The sequence below is a fragment of the Bos mutus genome, chromosome 17 (assembly GCF_027580195.1).
Source record: "Bos mutus isolate GX-2022 chromosome 17, NWIPB_WYAK_1.1, whole genome shotgun sequence".
NCBI lineage: Eukaryota > Metazoa > Chordata > Mammalia > Artiodactyla > Bovidae > Bos > Bos mutus.
Window position 1 is genome coordinate 25,901,203 of NC_091633.1, and position 17,770 is coordinate 25,918,972.

Here is a 17,770-nt window from a genome sequence, read left to right on the forward strand (position 1 = left end):
GCTATCTCGTTCCTGGTTGAGTAGCCCTTCCTGTGTAAGTTCCAGGGAAGGGAGGGAGGGAGGGTGTTGTGGGCAGAGGTACCTCGACGTCAATGTTGGGCGAGCTCTCCCTTGGGTCATAGTCGTACAGGGCCACCATCCTTCGCGTCGACACCGAGTGCTGTCTGCCGCTTCTCCTGTTTCTCTCTGTTCACATCACAAGAAGAACACCATCATGAAGTGATTTCAAAGCCAGTGGCGTCCCCTCTCCCTTGGCTCGACCAGTGGAGCCAAGTCACATGCGACCAGTGTGGCTGAGATGACTGCTGGGCTCTAGTGCTGGCCCAGCCGGGGAAGCCCCCAGGCTCCCTACGCTCACGCTGAAGTCCAGTCTAGCCCCACTCCTTTCTCTCTGTGTATAGGAACAGGGGAGACTTAGAGCAGGGAATTCGCTCAAATAGTCAATCTAAAGGGCTTGGAGTGGCACACGGTGCATGTGAGGGGCGGGGGTAAGCAGGCCACTTGCAGGTTGTGACCCAGCTCAGAGGAACCCCATAAACACCAGGTCAAAAATGCTGCCCATGTAGCTGCTATGAAGATGATTCTCTCTCAGATTATTCTCGCTCAGACTAGAGGCACAGCCACCAGTCTGTCATCAGGAGAAGCAAGAGTCTATAGAAAGGGGCACCCTCTCTACCCGTCTCAGAGGTTCCTTTCCCTCCACGTCCTCTGGTGCCCTCGCTGTACTTTTAACAGCTGTCCCTGAAATGATGCCACTTGAGGAGAAGGCTCTGGGGGAGGCCCCCTCCGCTGCCCGGCTGCGATCTGCCCTAGATGGAGCCCTGGGCTGTATATCAGCATAAGAGGGGAGAAAAGAAGAAAACCCCACACAGAGCATCTGGAAAAACTCGAAAACACCCACTTACAAGAAGGGCCAATGAAAAACCATGGGATCTGGCCCAAATTGTCAAACTCCCTGGCAAACCTCCGTTGTTGGGTTCCTAAATGACGTTTCTCCTGGAGAAAGTAGGCATTGAGGCCTTTCTCCCAAACACAGCCACCTTTTGCCTAAGATTGATTTTTGGAATTCAATGCACAGAAATGAAAACTCCTAAAGACAAGTGTTTTGAAAGCATGTAAAGTGAGTTAAGCAGCTTTTCAGGAGTCAGCGGCAGGCATAGGGCTCATTGTGTGCATGTGCAAAATTCAACCCTCAGTTCCTGGTCAAGAATCACTGCTTTTATTTGAAATAAGCAAGCACACCTTTGCAGGACCTGCATGTATGTTTCCTGGATCAAATTACAGTGGTAACCAGAGGTTAATTACAGTGTTGCTAAACTGCTAATTTCAGAGGGGAACCCTATGTCAGTGGCATTAAGGCTACACATGTACTGTATTGAGGTGTAATTTATATACAGTATGACTCAGTCTAGTGTTCATTCACTTTAGTAAGTTTTGATAAACTCTATGGTCACATAACCACCACAACCATCAAGGTATTGAAGTTATGTCACCGTCCCCAAATTCCTTCATGCCCATTTGTCACCTCCAACCTAGGTAACCACTGATCTGTTTTCTATCCTAATAGTTCTGCCTGTTTTAGCATATTGTTTAAATGGCATCTCATGGATGTAGCTTTTGGGGACTGGCTTCTTTCCTTGGGACAGTGCATCTGAGATTCAGTCATGTTATTGCATGGATCAATAATTTGTTCTACTCTTATTGGTGAGTAGTATCCCATTGTATTGATGAACCATAGTTATTTTATCCATTTACCAGCCAGAAAACACTTGAGTTCTTTCTGGTTATTAGTGATTTTTCAAAATTTAGTTTTGGTTGTGCTGGGACTTTGCTGCTGCGTGCAAGCTTTCTCAAGTTGAGGTGAGTGGGGGCTACTCTTTTTGCAGCATGAGGGCTTCTCCTTGTGGTGGCTTTTCTTGTTTTGGAGCATGGGCTCTAGGGTGCATGGGCTCAGTAGTTCAGGTGCACAGGCTTAGCTGCCCTGTGACATGTGGGATCTTAGTTCCTGGACCAGAGATCAAATCCATATCCCCTGCACTGGCAGGCAGATTCTTAACCACTGGATCGCCGGGGAAGTCCCACTCAGAAATATTTAATTTTGATAACATCTAACACAATTTTTAAAATATATCATATCAAAACAATTGTTGCCTGATCATTACAAAGTTTCTCTCCTTTGTTTTCTTCTATAAGTTTTATAGTCTTCATTTTTATATTGAAGACAGTATGAATCTTGAGTTAAGCTTTTCACTACAGTGAGAATATGGCTTGAGATTCACTTTTTGCCTGTGGATGTCCAGTAATAATAGGATGTCAGCACCTATTATTGAAAAGACTACCCTTTCTCAATTGAATTGCATTTTTACCTCTGTCAAAAGTCAGTTGATCGTGGATATGTTGATCAGTCTGGGGGGTCCGTTCTACCCTGTTCCTCTGTGTGCCTGTCCTTTCTCCAGCACCACATGGTCTTGATCAGTTTGCCTTTATAGTGAGTCTTAAAATCAAGTTACATGAGTCTTTCACATTTTTCTTTTAAAAACGGTTTCAGTGATTTTTGTTTCTCTGACTTTTCATATGCATGAAAGATTTAGCTTATTGATTCTATATAATGCTTTGCATGGACCTTGACTGCTGTTTTGATGAACATATAGGTTGGTTTGGGGATATCTGACATCTTAATGTCTTAGCAATATTAAGTCTATGAACAGTCCATCTCTATTTACTTCGGGATTCTTTGATTTCTTTCATCAATGTTTTATCATTTTCAACATACAGATACTGCATGTATTTTGTTAGACTTAACCATATTTCACATCTTCGTTGTGTTACTGTACACAGTATTACTTTTTCAATTTAAATCTCAAATTTTCATTGCTAACCTATGGAAATGCAATTGCTTTTGTATCCATTGACCTTACTAGTCTCACTTGTATTCTAGGAACTGTATTTATAGGTTCTCTGAGATTTTCAAGGTAGGCTTCCATGTGATCTTTCCATTCTGTGGGCCATTGCTCCCTGGCTCTCCTTGTACTGCACATTCTAGCATGCAGCTGGAAAGGAGAGATGAGCGTGGACGTTGTCGCCTTACTCCTAGTCTCAGGATGGAAGCTTCCAGTCTTTCACCATGAGAAACATTGCCTCAACATAAAAGGGCAAGCAGGTATCTCAGCTTGGTTCCCTCAACTAGTCTAGGGACTACTGAATAAAAAGACATTTAATCCAAGTGATCGTGTAAATCAAGTTTCTCTTTTTTTAGCAGATTGCTCCTAGACTCTCTGGGCCTGTGGTGCACAAGCCCATTTCCTCTTTGAAGAGGTACTGTCGACTTCAGGAAAGGGGGCAGCGATGCGAGGGAATGGAAGGTGTGAGGGCTCAGAGAGCTGTGGTCTCGGGGATTTAATCTGGGCAGTTTATTCATATGAAACCTTGACTGTTAGACATGGATCTTGAGACAATGAACTCATTAATACCAAAAAGGTTGAGATATTTGCTTTTGTGTTTGTCCTTAAAATCATGCATATTACTTGAGCCACTGAACTTTGTCTGGAGTGTGATTTAGAAGTGAATCCAGGGGAGGCAGTGGGGTGCACTGGGAGTTTGGGATTAGTAGACGCAAACTATTGCATATGGGCTTCCCTGGTGGCTCGGTGGTAAAGGATCCACCTGCCAAACCAGGAGACACAGGTTTGATCCCTGGGTTAAGAAGATGCCCTGGAGGAAGAAATGGCAACCCACTCCAGTATTCTTGCCTGGAAAGTCCCATGGATAGAGGAGAACCCGGCGGGCTACAATCCATGGGGTTGCAAAAGAGTCAGACATGACTGAGCACGCACGCAATGCACAGCAAACTATTACATATAGGACAGATAAATAACAAGGTCCTACTGTATAGCACAGGGAACTATAGTCAATATCTTGTAACAAACCATAATGGATGAGAATATGAAAAGGAATGTATATATGTGTATAATTGATTCACTTTGCTATACAGAAGAGATTGGCACAACATTGTAAATCAGCTATAAGTCAATAAAAATAAATTTAGAAAAAGGTTAAACAATAAAAAAGAAGTGAATGTAATGTTTTGAAGTATTAAAACTTTAAATATGAATCCCATGAGTCTTTCTGTCTACAGTTATTTAGAAAACGGAGAGGCCTTTTGAATGAGTAGATTTTCCTTGCATGTGGAAAAATTAAAGATCATAAATGTAATGTTGCTGAAAACAGTTTTACTGTTTGCTCAGTGGTTCTAGATAAACAAAAGAATTTAGTATCCAAATTAAAGGGTAAAAATCTTTTATGTCTTTGGATAAGCAGAATTTACCTGAAGAATGGAAAGCATACGACTTATCCAATCATCCTTTGAAATTTATCATAGATAGTCAATGTGCAAAGTAGTACCAGTGTGCTGGTGGTCCAGTGGCTAAGACTGTGCTCCCAAAGCATGGGGCCCAGGTTCAGTCCCCGGAGGGCAAAGGAGATCCCACAGGCTGCAACTAAAGATCCCGCATGCTGCAATTAAGACACGGAGCAGCCAAATAAATAAATACTAAAACAAACAAAACCCGTATATTACCAGTATCAGTCCATTCATGCTGAGATAACAAAGTGCCATAGACTGGGGGCTGAGACAACAAGCATCCATTTCTCACAGTCCTGGGGTGGGGGACGTCCAAGATCAAGGTACTGGCTGACTTAGTGTCTGGTGAAGACCTGCTCCCTTCCTTCCTGGTTCACAGATGACTTCCTGCTCCTTGTGTCCTCACATGATGGAAGGGGGAAGGGACTCTCTGGGGTCTCTTTTATAAGGGTGCTAACCCCATTCATAAGGGCTCCACCCTCATGACCAGATCACTCCCAAAGGCCCTACCTCCTAATAAACCATCACATTACAGATTAAAGTTTCAACAAATGAATTTTAGGGGGACACAAGCATTTCATCCACAACAACCCAAAAATGTTTACTTTCTAAATGTGATAGACTTTTAGTAAGCAAGGCCATACTTCATCTTTCATGAGAAGATCATCTGTGTTTTCATAAATATTTAGATGCCTCAGGACTATTAAAACCTTGGTTTACAGAATGGGTTTTGCCCAAGAAAATCTGATGGTTAACACTCAGATTTTGGGGACTTCCCTGGTGGTTATGACTCTGTGCTTCCAATGCATGGGGCACAGCTTCAGTCCCTGGTCTGGGAACTAAGATCCCGCATGCCTGGTGTGACCAAAAAATAAAATGGTCAAGTGACAAGGATTTACTTGTCACTTATAGTGACACTTAAGTGACACTTATAGTAGCACAGGGAACTATATGAAATATCTTTAAAAAAAAAACCAAAGCATTCATTCCTCTGCTCAGCGCTGTCTCCTGCCCTGAGTTGGTGGGTTTTTTTTTTTTTTGGCAGTTTAAAAATATATATATTTTTTAATTTTTGGCTGTGCTGGGTCTTTGTTGTTGCACTCAGGTTTTCTCGCGTTGCAGTGATCTGGGGCTACTCTCTAGTCGCAGTACTCAGGCTTCTCATTGCGATGGCTTCTCTTGTTTTGAAGCATGGGCTCTAGGGGGCATGGGCTTCAGTAGCTGTGGCTCCTGGACTCCAGAGCACAGCCTCAATAGTTGTGGTACATGAGCTCAGCTGCTCCAAGGCATGTGGGATCTTCCCAGTAGCGGGTGGAACCTGTGTCCCCTGAATTGGCAGGTGGACTCTCCACCACTGAGCCACCAGGGAAGCCCTGGGCTGGTGTTTTGTGCTACAAAACCCTGGAAGAGGCAGGCGCTACCTGGCCTGCAGGCTCACAGGTGAGCAGGACGTGGCCTCTTACCTATTTTCTCCACAGGTGTGTTCAGAGGGAGGAAGCCTTGTCTTAGAAGCTGGTCCATCATCTCTTCATCATCTGCCTGGATCTCAGAGACCATGTTACAGGGAATAAGGCCAAGCCGGGCACAGGTTTCCCCACGGTAGAATCCATCAGCGTCTTTATCACCATACACCTGGAGTCACGGGAAAAGGCAAGGCATTGGGGTGGCTGGTTCAGAAATAGATCAGCTCTGTTCACCTAGAGTCACAGTTAGTCAGACACTGACTTGAAGAACATGGAAAACTGCTGCTTGTGGGCATAAGTGTGTACACATAGCCCTCACCCTAAAAATCTGTATGTCTAAGAACCTGTTTCTCCTCCAGGGTTTTGATAGCCTCTGGAGCTCCCATTGACCAGGGGGCTGCCCGGCAAGGCCAGGGCTTTGCTAGCTGAGTGCATGTGTGTGAACGCACACAAGTTAAGTGCCGCCCGCCACCACCCCCCACTCCATACACATACATGCAAGTGCAGTATAACAAATGATTCCTCCATAAGAAGACAGCGCCACTGTCTGGCATTCCAGAAGTGAAAAACCTCAACTCACAAAGGGATTCTGTGCGTACTATTCTGCGGGGTAAGCATCACCATTCTTTAGAGTCCGTTTTAGTTAGCGACCTCTTTCAAAGGTTATTGTCAGTGCCCTTTCGAAATTTGCAAACTTGGGGTTCAAGGCCCTTTCCCCTCTCCTAGGGAGCATCCCATGTCTTCCTTCTGACTCCAGACTCAGGCTCTTCCTCTACTACTGATGGGAGGCTGAATGTCAAATACAAGAGGAAGTAGCCTGTCGTTTTGAGGTGTTAAGGCATCTGTCCACAAGTTTTGTGGCACTAAAAACTGGTTTTGTGGAAGACAATTTTTCCGTGGACTGGTGGTGGTGGTGGTTTCCAGATGATTCACGCACTGTAGGGTTTGTACTCCTATGAGAATCTAATGCTGCCACTGATCTGACAGGAGATGGAACTCGGGTGGTAATGTGAGTGATGGGGAGCGGCTGTAAATGCAGATGAAGCTTTGCTTGCTCACCCGCCACTCACCTCCTGTTGTGCAATCCGGTTCCTAACAGGCCACAGACCCATACTGGTCCATGGCCCGAGGGTTGGGGACCCCTGTGTTAAGGAACTTGGATCTGGTGAGCACCCCCTCCCCATCCTCCCCCGCCACCTGTACCCCCCGGGCCATGCCCCCACCTTGATGATCTGCCCTTCTTTAAAGGGAAGCTCCTCTTCTGCAGCGTCTGGGTTCGGGGACATGGTAAGGGGGTCGTAGTCAAAAAGGGCCACAAAGATGCGGGCTGGGAGCTCTTCCGCCCCAGGGTCTGTCTCTGACTCTTCGTAGAAGTCCGGAGAAAGCCGGTCCCGCCCGTACTCATCTGGGAGTGCATGGGATAAAGCACAGGGTCTAAGTGATTCCCACCAGCCATTCTCCCTGCTTTACCCAGAAAGGTGAGCTGTTATACAAAGTGTGGTTTTGGAAAATGAAGAGAGAAGCACTTTAAGTTTTTTTTTTTTTTTTTTCCCTTAATGTGTAGCTGGGCTTTCCTAGTGGTTCAGTGGTAAAGAATCCACCTGCCAATGCAGGAGATGTGGGTTTGATCCCTGATGTGGGAAGATGCGATGTGCCTCGAAGCAACTAAGTCCGTGTAACAAGGCTATTCAGCCTGTGTTCTGGAGTCCAGGAGCCGCAACTACTGAGCCCACATGTTGCAACTACGGGAGCCTGCAGCCTAGAACCTGTGCTCTGCAACAAGAGAAGCCACCACAATGAGCAGCCTGTGCACGACAAGAGAGCAGCCCCACTGACCCCAGTAGAGACAAGCCCGTGCAGCAGCAAAGACCCAGCACAGTCCAAAACAAAACAATCCATAAAGTCATAAAAATAAGTTCTTAAAGAAATGTGTAGCTCAACATGCAGGCACAAATGGATCACCTCGACAGAGATGGGTTTGAAAAGCTAATAACTAGTATGAAACGTAGGCAGCAGGGTGAGTGTAGGTGTGCTGCTTGTGAAGACAGCGAGAGATAAAGAACTGTGTTTCAATGACCTCCTGGCAGGACTGGTCTGAGCGCTGGTTGTGGGGGTGGGTGACGGGTGGCCAAGTCCCGGGGATTAGGAAGGACCTGTTCAGGAGTCAAGCATAGAGACCCAGAGACCCTCTCAGTTCGGTTCAGTCAGTTAGTCATGTCTGACTCTTGGCGACCCCATGAATTGCAGCACACCAGGCCTCCCTGTCCATCACCAACTCCCGGAGTTCACTCAGACTCACGTCCATCAAGTCAGTGATGCCATCCAGCCATCTCATCCTCTGTCGTTCCCTTCTCCTCCTGCCCCCAATCCCTCCCAGCATCAGAGTCTTTTCCAATGAGTCAACTCTTCGCATGAGACCCTCTAGGTTTCCATTAACAGACGAGCCAGAGCACAAGGATGTTAAGAGATGTATTTGCCTATCTGTCAAAGTTTGATACAGGTGACTGAGCTGCTCACTTGGCTCCAAATACGTAAGTGGCAATGAATGCATTACAATGAATTAATGAATTCCTGGAAGAATTGAGTTTCAAGTCCGCCTACCACTGAGCTCCTAAAGACGATTCTTTTGAAATCCTAGTATATATGCGTATGTATTACAAGGCTGAGCACCAAAGAATTGATGCTTTCGAATTGTGGTGCTTGTGGTGCCTGGACAGCAAACCAGTCAATACTAAAGGACATCAACCTTGAATATTCATTGGAAGAAATGATGCTAAAACTGAAGCTCTTTGGCCACCTGATGCAAAAGAACTGACTCATTGGGAAAGACACCGATGCTGGGAAAGATTGAAGGCAAAAGGAGAAAGGGGCAGCAGAGGATGAGATGGTTGGATAGCATCACCATCTCAATGGACATGAATTTGAGCAAACTCCAGGAGATGGTGAAGGACAGGGATGCCTGGCATGTTGCAGTCATGGGATAACAAAGAGATGAGCATTAGTGAGCAACTGAACATCAACAACATTATTAAATGTCATTATAGACATGCATATATCTCACTATATATGTATACATTTATTAATATGCATATAGAGAGAACAAACATCTGCTAGTGAATTATACTGTTTTGACTACAGTATAAGGACTGTAGAAGGACTGAGAAGGACTCAGAACATCAGCGGGGAAGCAAATGAGAAAAACTCCAATCGTCAGAAAGGAGGGTAGGGGTGGGACAAACAGCCGGTCAAAATTTGTGTCACCAGCACAAGGAGCACAGGAGGTGGGATAAGAGGATGTCGAAGCTGTGTGGGGGACACAGAGGGTGTGGGGAGAGCCAGAGTCTTGGCTGCTTCCACCAGCAGAAACAGGCAGTTGAAAAATAAAAAAGCACTTTAACTGCAGGAAAGGTTGGTCTTTAAAATGCAGTGAACTGTTAACATTATTTGAATTCGGGATTCTTTTAGGATACCAAGATAATCTAAACATTCAGTAACTTCGCTTCTGCTAGGGAACAGAAGTCAACAGCACGACCTTACTGATTTCTTCACACCAGTTTTGATTTTGTTTATAGTCAATGCAGATTCTTTACCAGCTGAGACAGCAGGGAAGCCCATGAATGCTGGAGAGGGTAGCCCATCCTTTCTCCAGCGGATCTTCCCGACCCAGGAATCAACCAGAGTCTCCTGCATTGCAGGCTGATTCTTTACCAACTGACCTATCAGGGAAGCTCAAAGGCAACAAAACTGAACAGCTCGGCCTTACTTTCTTCACACCAGTTTTGATTTTGTTTATAGTCAGTGAGAGGGCTTCCCAGGTGGTGCTAGTGGTAAGAACCCGCCTGCCAAAGCAGGCAGACGTAAGAGACACAGGTTGGATCCCTGGGTCAGGAAGATCCCCTGGAGGAGGGCACAGCAACCCGCTCCAATATTCTTGCCTGGAGAATCCCAAGGACAGAGGAGCCTGATGGGTTTCAGTCCACAGCGTCACACAGAGTCAGACATGACTGAAGCGACAGCACACACGCACACACAGTCAATGAGAGGGTCTCATACTTTGCCCCCCTAGTCATTAAATGTTCTCTAAATTAAATAGCACGAAGCTAATGGTACGCCATCTCGTGACCTGTGACGTCTCTGTATGTGTAGTGATGCAGTGGTTTTTTCATGCTCGTGGCTGATGGTAGAGAAGACCATTAGCAGCATGAGAAGGATGTTTTCAATTCAGCTGGGTAACTTTGGGAGTTTTGCAGAAGGAACTTAACAAAACAGCAGTGTGACCCAGTGGGTGCTGTTTCAGCTGAGGGAAAAGTCACTGAAGGAGCACTGTGGCTACAACTGTGGTTGCACCCACCCAGAGGACTCCCAGGGCTTCCTTGACTAAGTTGATGTGATGATCGTGGAGTTGGAATGTACAGGCAAGTTCACAAGGGGAGGATTGGGTAGGTCACTGTCACTCTGGAAGACCTTTGAGTTACTCCTACAATTCACATGCTCTCAGGAGTTGGCTCAAGTTCAGGCACCGTGATGTGCAGACAACTGTGCCTCTACGTCTTTAAGTCCCAAATCACACCAAGCACAAGTGGGAGACCGGCAAGAGGATCTCAGGATAGCACCATGCTCAGTGAAAACAGCAGGCAGTCACCCACATCATTACAGGATCTCTCTCTGGTTTGCAGGGAGGAGCCGGGATGGGGTGGAAGTGGTTGGAGCACTTGGAGTTGGTGTATATGAGTGGAAGTGTGGGTATGATGTCACGGTGTTTCCTCCAGAGAAGGTGTGTTAGATACCTTATGGAATCAAACCTCATGGGAAGAGAACAGTGGCCTCCATGGAATGTGTCCACACAAACCCAGCTTCACAGGGTTTGGAGTGGGTGACTGGGAGGCCCTTCCTTTTCTTGGGGGCAGGCTAGACTCAAGGAAGAACTTACCGCCAGCTGCTGGTCTGACCTGGGCGTGGATGCTCCTCCCTCTGCCCTGATGTGGAATATCCTGGCCTGGGGTAGGAGGGGGTCTTTGTCAGGAAGGAGGAAGGGTCCGCAAACCACATGCAAAGTTGAAGATCCTGACTTGCCCCTGTTGGCTCCCGAATCCTCCTGTGCTGCCAGAATAAGCACTGTCTTCTATAAGTGAACTTCTTCCCTCACTACCTGAGGCTACCTGCCTCCACTGTTCTCTCCATTGTAATTTCTACAGAGAAAAAGTGGGTTGCCTATGAAGCATAATTTACAGCTGCTCCTCTTCTCCTTACAGGGAAACCCAGGGAGACGAGTCTCCTTTCTAGAGAGTCAAGTTTTGTTTATTTAGTTAAGTCATTTTAACTTTTCCCATCTGGATATAGAGAAAATGTGCTGCATTTCCTTGCTATGTAAGCTCAGTGGCCAAAATAACCTGGAAAATGGGAGGAAAATGGAGATTTTCACAGTCGACCAGTAAGAGCAGAATGCTCTAGGATGTGGTATTTCTTTTCAGATGGGTACACCCTTGAGCCTTTTCATCTGTCAGGTAAATAACTAGATAAATGCAAAGACCAAAAATTACACAGGAAGAAACCAAATCCAATGAAATCCTTGTTTGGGGTCATTGATTAAGGTTATGAGGCCTTCGTTATGCTAATTATATGACTTAGAATTTACCAGATATGGAACTATATAATTTTTATCTTTTTAAATCAGGAAGGGCATTGTTTTCTTAATTAAGGAAATCCAGAGTATATTTAAAAGTATAATATATTTTAGTTGTGAAGGCATTGCTTATTAAAAAATATATGTAGGAGGGGAGTTTCTCCATAAAAGAAAAGGATATTTTTGGAGTTGGCAGATTTCTAAAGTATTAATTACTGATATTGGCACAGGAAAACTATAACTAAATAAACAGAGACTAGAGGAAAATCGCTTATTTATGTGTCACTGACCAAGCACTTCCTAGAGTTTGGGGCATGATTCTCCTCTTCTCTGAGTCATTTTTGTCTTTTGAAAATATAATAGGTTCTTTGGTCTGTGAATATATGTATATGAAAATATAAAGTGATTGATACTAATTATGCTTTATAATTATGCTTTCTTGCCTTGCTCCATGCTAAGAGATCAGGTACAATGAAAGAAATTCTATCATGGATTTATTTAACACTTTTTTGGGTTCTTTTATTGAGGCTTTTTTTTTTTTTTTTTTGTGAAGGTGTTACCACAGTATTACTCTCTTGCTACTAACTTGAAGTGAAGTGAAGGTCAATCAGTCATGTCCAACTCTTTGAGACCCCATGGACTATACAGTCCATGGAATTATCTAGGCCAGAAAACTGGAGTGGGTAGCTGTTCCGTTCTCCAGGGGATCTTCCAAACCCAGGGATCAAACCCAGGTCTCCCGCATTACAGGCACATTCTTTACCATCTGAGCCACCAGAGAAGCCCAAGAATACTGGAGTGGGTAGCCTATCCCTTCTCCAGGAGATTTTCCCAACCCAGGAATCAAACCAGGGTCTCCTGAATTGCAGGCAGATTCTTTACCAGATGAGCTGCCAGGGAAGCCCTCTACTAACTTAGCTAGTGTCTTTCACTAAAATTAAGACATGTGCAGCCTTCTGCATTCTTTCCCTTAAGACAAATCCACCTGAAGGATTGTCCAAGACTCTGATGGGGAGACTGTGGGTCCACTTATGTTTTCCTTTACTTCCTTGCCCAGTTGGCAATTTGTAGCGCCATAATTTTCAGCCCTGTAGACTTTTCTTCTCTGTCCTAGGAGACTGGAGTGGGAGACCCACAAGGCCTCCTCCAGAGGACACCCCTTCTCAGTGCCAGGACATTAAACTTCAACCACAGAAACAGTGGCGGTTCACGTAATGAGCATTCACTCATTAAAGTCACAGTCGAATGAGCACTTAGGAACCAAATTCAACAGGAAGAACGGTCTTGAACTGGTCCTCACCTCCTTCCTCAAGACTCTTATTTACAAGTCATTTATTTTACAAGCCAGGAGATCCTACTTAACCTCAGTAATTGTTACAGGGGCAACTATACACAAATTAAATGAAGATCTGAGTGATGTGGCACTGGTTTACAACACTCAAAAATAATGTAGGCTTAGTATACACAAGGGCTTCCCTAGTGGCTCAGATAGTGAAGAATCTGACTGCTTGCAATGTGGGAGACCTGGGTTCAGTCCCTGGGTTGGGAAGATCCCCTGGAGGAGGGCACGGCAACTCACTCTGGTGTTCTTGCCTGGAAAATCCACATAGACAGAGGAGCCTGGTGGGCTACAGTCCATGGGGTCGCAAAGAGTCAGACACGACGGAGTCACTAAGCACCATGCAGTATATGCAGAATTCTGCTAGTGGGTCTGTAATATGTGAAACCAGTGTTTTCCAGCTGATTTTATTTTTTAGCTTATTTTATTACTTTTTAGCCTAACTGAAAACAGTCTGTTGTTTTAAAGGTCCTTTAACATTCTATAGAATTTTTCACTGATAAAAATAAAAACATTCTAAAAACTGTAAAGATGGAAAAAGAAACTGTTTTACCCTATTGTTTGGGTTCTACGGGAAAGAAACATCTAGAAGGAGGAGAAAACTTCAGGGGATCTGATTTGGTTCATAAAGTTTTTAATTATTGTTGGCTGATGTGAACAAAGCCCAACTGTCTTTTAAACCTTAGCTATTTAAACGGATTGGGGCTGTGTTTCCAGGTGTCTGGACTGTCCAAGGGCTGCTTTCCTTGAGCCCTGTCTCACCAGATCAATGTTTTTCTCTCAACTACTTCTGTTCCATGAATGGGTCTCTTGCTTTGTTTCGTGTGTGTGTGTGTTTTCACAAAAAGCTAGTTTATTTGTGCTGATTACCAGATTCCATTATCTTGCGTATAATACTTTTTGGAACTGTTATGCCGGGGTTCATTCCAGTAATAGAAAGGTTCCCGTCTGACCTTCGGCCACGCTCCCCCTCTTAGTGGATTGATGAGAATGACTACAATGACAGCTTTCAGCACGGCTGGCTGAATTCCAAAAAGTAATTAAGAGAATGGAATTGGATGCCTGAGGATGACTCATGCAGGAGGAGGTGGCCAGATGGACAGGGTCAACACACAGTTCAGGGCACACATTCAGGCCTCTTGCTGTTTTTTCATAACTTTCAACCCCAGTTGCCCAAGTGTTTCATGCATACAGATAACTCTCCACTGGCTGGGGGCTCCTTTAGGTATTTGGAGTTCAGCCACCCATCCCTGTCTCTGCTGCTCTGATCATGAGCATTTCAGGAGAGCATGAACTAGGTGGGGAGATGGCCCATTATCATCTCTTCCATGCTTAGGATGGCAGTCTTTGCAGTTAAAAAAAAAAAAATTGTAGGGAGAAGATTGACCTCAAAGGTCAGTATATTTTGAGAATCCTTAAATTTAGGTTCCATTTATTTGGTTCTGTTTCTGCCTTCTTTTGCCATAAATAACCAAGTGTCTTCTGTATTTAGTTGAAAATGCTATTCCTAATAATTTTTTAAAAATGTTTAGATTGAGCCATGTGCTCTGGTTAAAAGAAAGATGGAGGACTCCATCCGGCTCACTAACCCGCAGCATGGACCATCATTGGCCGGGACCTGTGGGAACCAGCACTGCCGTGGGAAAACCTCCGGCCCACGTGATCCGCCCGATCAGCCCGTCCTGCGGTCACCGGGTTTCCTAAAATCTAAAGACAAAACAATGACACGGTCATCAGTCTTGCCAGTCGTGGGAAGAAAAGAATTAAGTCAGCCAAATCAATTCAACTTAGAAGCAGAAGCTCTAAAGGCAACTAAACTTAGCTTTTAACTGAAAGGTTAGCTGAATAACCTGGAAGAGAAAAAGAGTGCTCGCCCCAGGCACCCCGTCTTCTACAGCACAGTTGCTTTTCCGGGCGGGGGCGAGAGAGAGAACCCTCGAGACATCTTTTTGTTGCTGGTGCTGCCGCTGAAGCCAAGTATTTTGAGCCATAGTGAGAGTGGCTTAGATAAGACTCGTCACGCCTTTGGTACCTCTTTTCTAGTCTCAGCACAGTCTGCCCTCCTCCAGTGACCCCAAAGGTGGGAAAAACACTGCATTTCCCAAATGTCCTGCTTGGGCAAAGTTGTGTGCGAGGTTACCGAAAACTCAAAGACAGAAGTTTCTGTGCATTACCAGCTCTGAAACTCATGGCGCCGTCTTGACGCTATTCCAAAGACTTCCAAACCTTCACGTTTCAGGGCTAACCCGAACTATTTTCCTTTATGGATAAGTTTTGCCTCTGATTCGTACTAAAGGTTCGCATCCTATGCGAGAATCAAAGCAAAACCTCCAGCTCACTGGTGACTTAACTCAGGAAGTTTTCAGGGACACGGAATGAATCAGGGCTGGGAGCTTCAGAAATGAGTCTGAACAGGAAGTGGGCTGCAGTTTGCTGGTGACTCGGTAAACTGTGGGTCGGCGCCCTCTAGTGGACATGTCACAAACTGCACCGGCTCAAGCCCAAGGCCTGGCGCCCTGGGATGTCTCACCTGTGTTTTCATGGAAAAGTTCAGCATGACAGGAGCAAATGTTCTGAAAAGAGGACACAATATAGAGATGAATGAAGCCTTGAAGGAATCCCTACTCTTGAAAAGCACTCACAAGCCTGGAAGACAAGGCCTGGGGATGTGTCTAGAGCTGATGATCGAAAATCTCATTCAGAAAACTGCTCTCAGGAAAGAAACGTGGGGAAAAAAAAAAAAACAAACCTTTGGAAACAAATGCAAAGGTGGATCTCTTCAATAATTGTTCTCCATTCTTTTTTCCAGTTATGGATGAACTGGAAAACCAATCACAACCCAAAACCAAAACCACCACCAGAGAAAAACCCTAGTAAGCAATACCAGTCAGTCATAAATACATCCCCACGATTCATTTTGAAAAGTACGTGTTGCCAAACTTTGGGAGAATCAGAGTTCAGCTAACCCTTAATTAAAATTTAGATTCAGTTGTCCTTTAATTAAAGCAGCCATAATCATCACTGATTTGGAGGTGGGGAAGGGATCATTATTCTAAAGCAAAGTAAAGAAATCATCAGCATGGTGAAAAGATTGGGAAGCTTCATAAATCAAAAATGCATGGAAAAACGAGAAAGAGCCAGCAGAGAGAGTGCCCGGGACGGACACCAAAACAAAGAAAGAAGGTGAGAGAATGAAAACGGATTGGTTTGGCAAGCGGATGTGAGCGGGAGGTTTACTTCACACACCAAAGGGCCGTCTGCAACCCGGGGAGGAGGCTGGGCCTGTCGGGCAATGGCCCTACTGTCGGGCATTTTTATGCTTTTCTTCCAGGCATCTCGGAAATCTTCGCGGCCCGTGGGCTCATCCCAGCCGTACTTGCTGGGGGTGGACCTCTCTGGGCTCGGGTGGGGCTCATCGCTCCTGACGACGTCGCCGGGCTCCACTGGCTCCCCAAAATCCTCTTCGATGCTGCTCTGCCGTGTCAGCGTCCGGCGCCGGGCCAGCAGGGGCCTCAGGCTCCTCCTACAAGGACAGTGCCCGGGGCCGGGGCTGCACTGGGCAGTTGGGCTTCGGAAACTAAATCTCATCTCCTCCTCTTCGCTGCCGCAGTCCAGGCCGCTGTCCGGGCTCCTGGTGGCCGCGCGGCTGAACCGACAGCCTCTGTCTTCGAATATGAAGTCCTCGGCCTGGGGGCCCCTGGGTTTCGTGGGGTACCAGGAGCCGTGGAGGGCCTCGTGCCCCCGGCAGGGCCTGGCGGGCCTGGGCTCTCTGGCCAGCCCGGTCCTGACCCTGGAGGAGGCCCCTAAGCCCTGCTTGTGCAGGAACTCACAAGGCTCTCCATCCTCCTCCGCTACTTCGGGGATACTGAAAAGTCTCTTACTGTGGTGGGTCTGTTGGGGATACTCGGGCAACTCCGAGAAAGCACGTTCAGTGGTCCTATTCTTAGAGCACTCCTTAAGGAGGGGGCGGGGGTTGGTGTGTTAGCACAGGTGCCAGGAGTCAGTGTATGATCGCATATGAAGGAGGGCAGAGGGAAGGAAAGAAAATACAGAGAGAATTAGTCTCCGAGGCCATGAGGGAGAGAGCATGCTTGTACTCGTGGTGGGGCAGGGGGGGGGGGGTGGGGCAGATGGCATGCTCTGGCCGGGGCTCTGGAATGAAAACAGAATGGGTTAGATGGATGGGGCTGGAGCCAGGGGCCGAGCGCACGCGGAGCGTCCCGACGCCGTCAGGACTAGCCATGCAGCCAAACCAAGGAAAGAGAGGCCGCTGGGCCGCGGGTGTGGGGAGGATGGAGGCAGGAGGCTTCACACTGACCGAGGCGCTAGGGTCTGTGACATGGCTGTGCCCAGAGGCCGGGGACGTCTGAGTTCACTGGCCGCTGGCTGCACCCTGAGAAACTCCCAAGGTAGCTGCCCCGGGATGCCGGTGAGTGGAGGCCATTCGCAACACAGGAGGCCCCACCCGGCCACGCCGCTCAACTCTGCTTGTCCCTGAAAGCATTCAGCATCCTGTGAAACCCGTCCATGCTCTCTTACCTATGGCTCTCTCCCGGCTCAAGTGGAAGGGTGTGAAGCAGGGGGACCTTGGCACTCAGCGACCCAAAGTCATTTGCTTGGCCTGTATCTGCAAAGGCTTAGGGGCCTGTCAGTCTCTCTTCCAGACCCCAGACCTCAAGGCTGGGAGAGAGGAGCCGAGTCCCCAGCAGTATGGGCAGCAGGGGCTCAGGGCTGGCCCACCCAGACGGAGGCCGAGGGTGGACACTCCACGCTCCCTGTCCTGACATGTGATTCTCTCTCCAGGAATGGCCGGCACACCCATCCTCTGCTCCAGCTGGGCCAGCCCACTGGGCATACCTCCTGGGACACCTCACTGACTCCAGGAAGCCTTGCGCTCAGCTTTCCTCCCATGGGCCTCCGTGCGTGCGCATTAGAGTTGAGTTGCGGAGGAATATCAAGATTTGCTGCCCTGCCCTCACCTCAAC

The 17,770-nt window shown here is 46.7% G+C and overlaps 1 protein-coding gene across 1 annotated transcript in view; it reads right to left on the reverse strand.

Annotated features, from left to right (window-relative positions):
- The window catches only part of RIMBP2 (RIMS binding protein 2), a 233,707-nt gene that overhangs the window by 14,963 nt on the left and 200,974 nt on the right, over nucleotides 1–17,770 (reverse strand). Inside the window, exons 15-19 of the mRNA XM_070386334.1 lie at nucleotides 16,032–16,739; nucleotides 14,375–14,492; nucleotides 7,047–7,228; nucleotides 5,824–5,992; nucleotides 83–186 (exon numbers count right to left, since the gene is read on the reverse strand). Coding sequence (XP_070242435.1) covers nucleotides 83–186; nucleotides 5,824–5,992; nucleotides 7,047–7,228; nucleotides 14,375–14,492; nucleotides 16,032–16,739 — 1,281 coding nt within the window. The remainder of the gene's footprint in view (nucleotides 1–82; nucleotides 187–5,823; nucleotides 5,993–7,046; nucleotides 7,229–14,374; nucleotides 14,493–16,031; nucleotides 16,740–17,770) is intronic.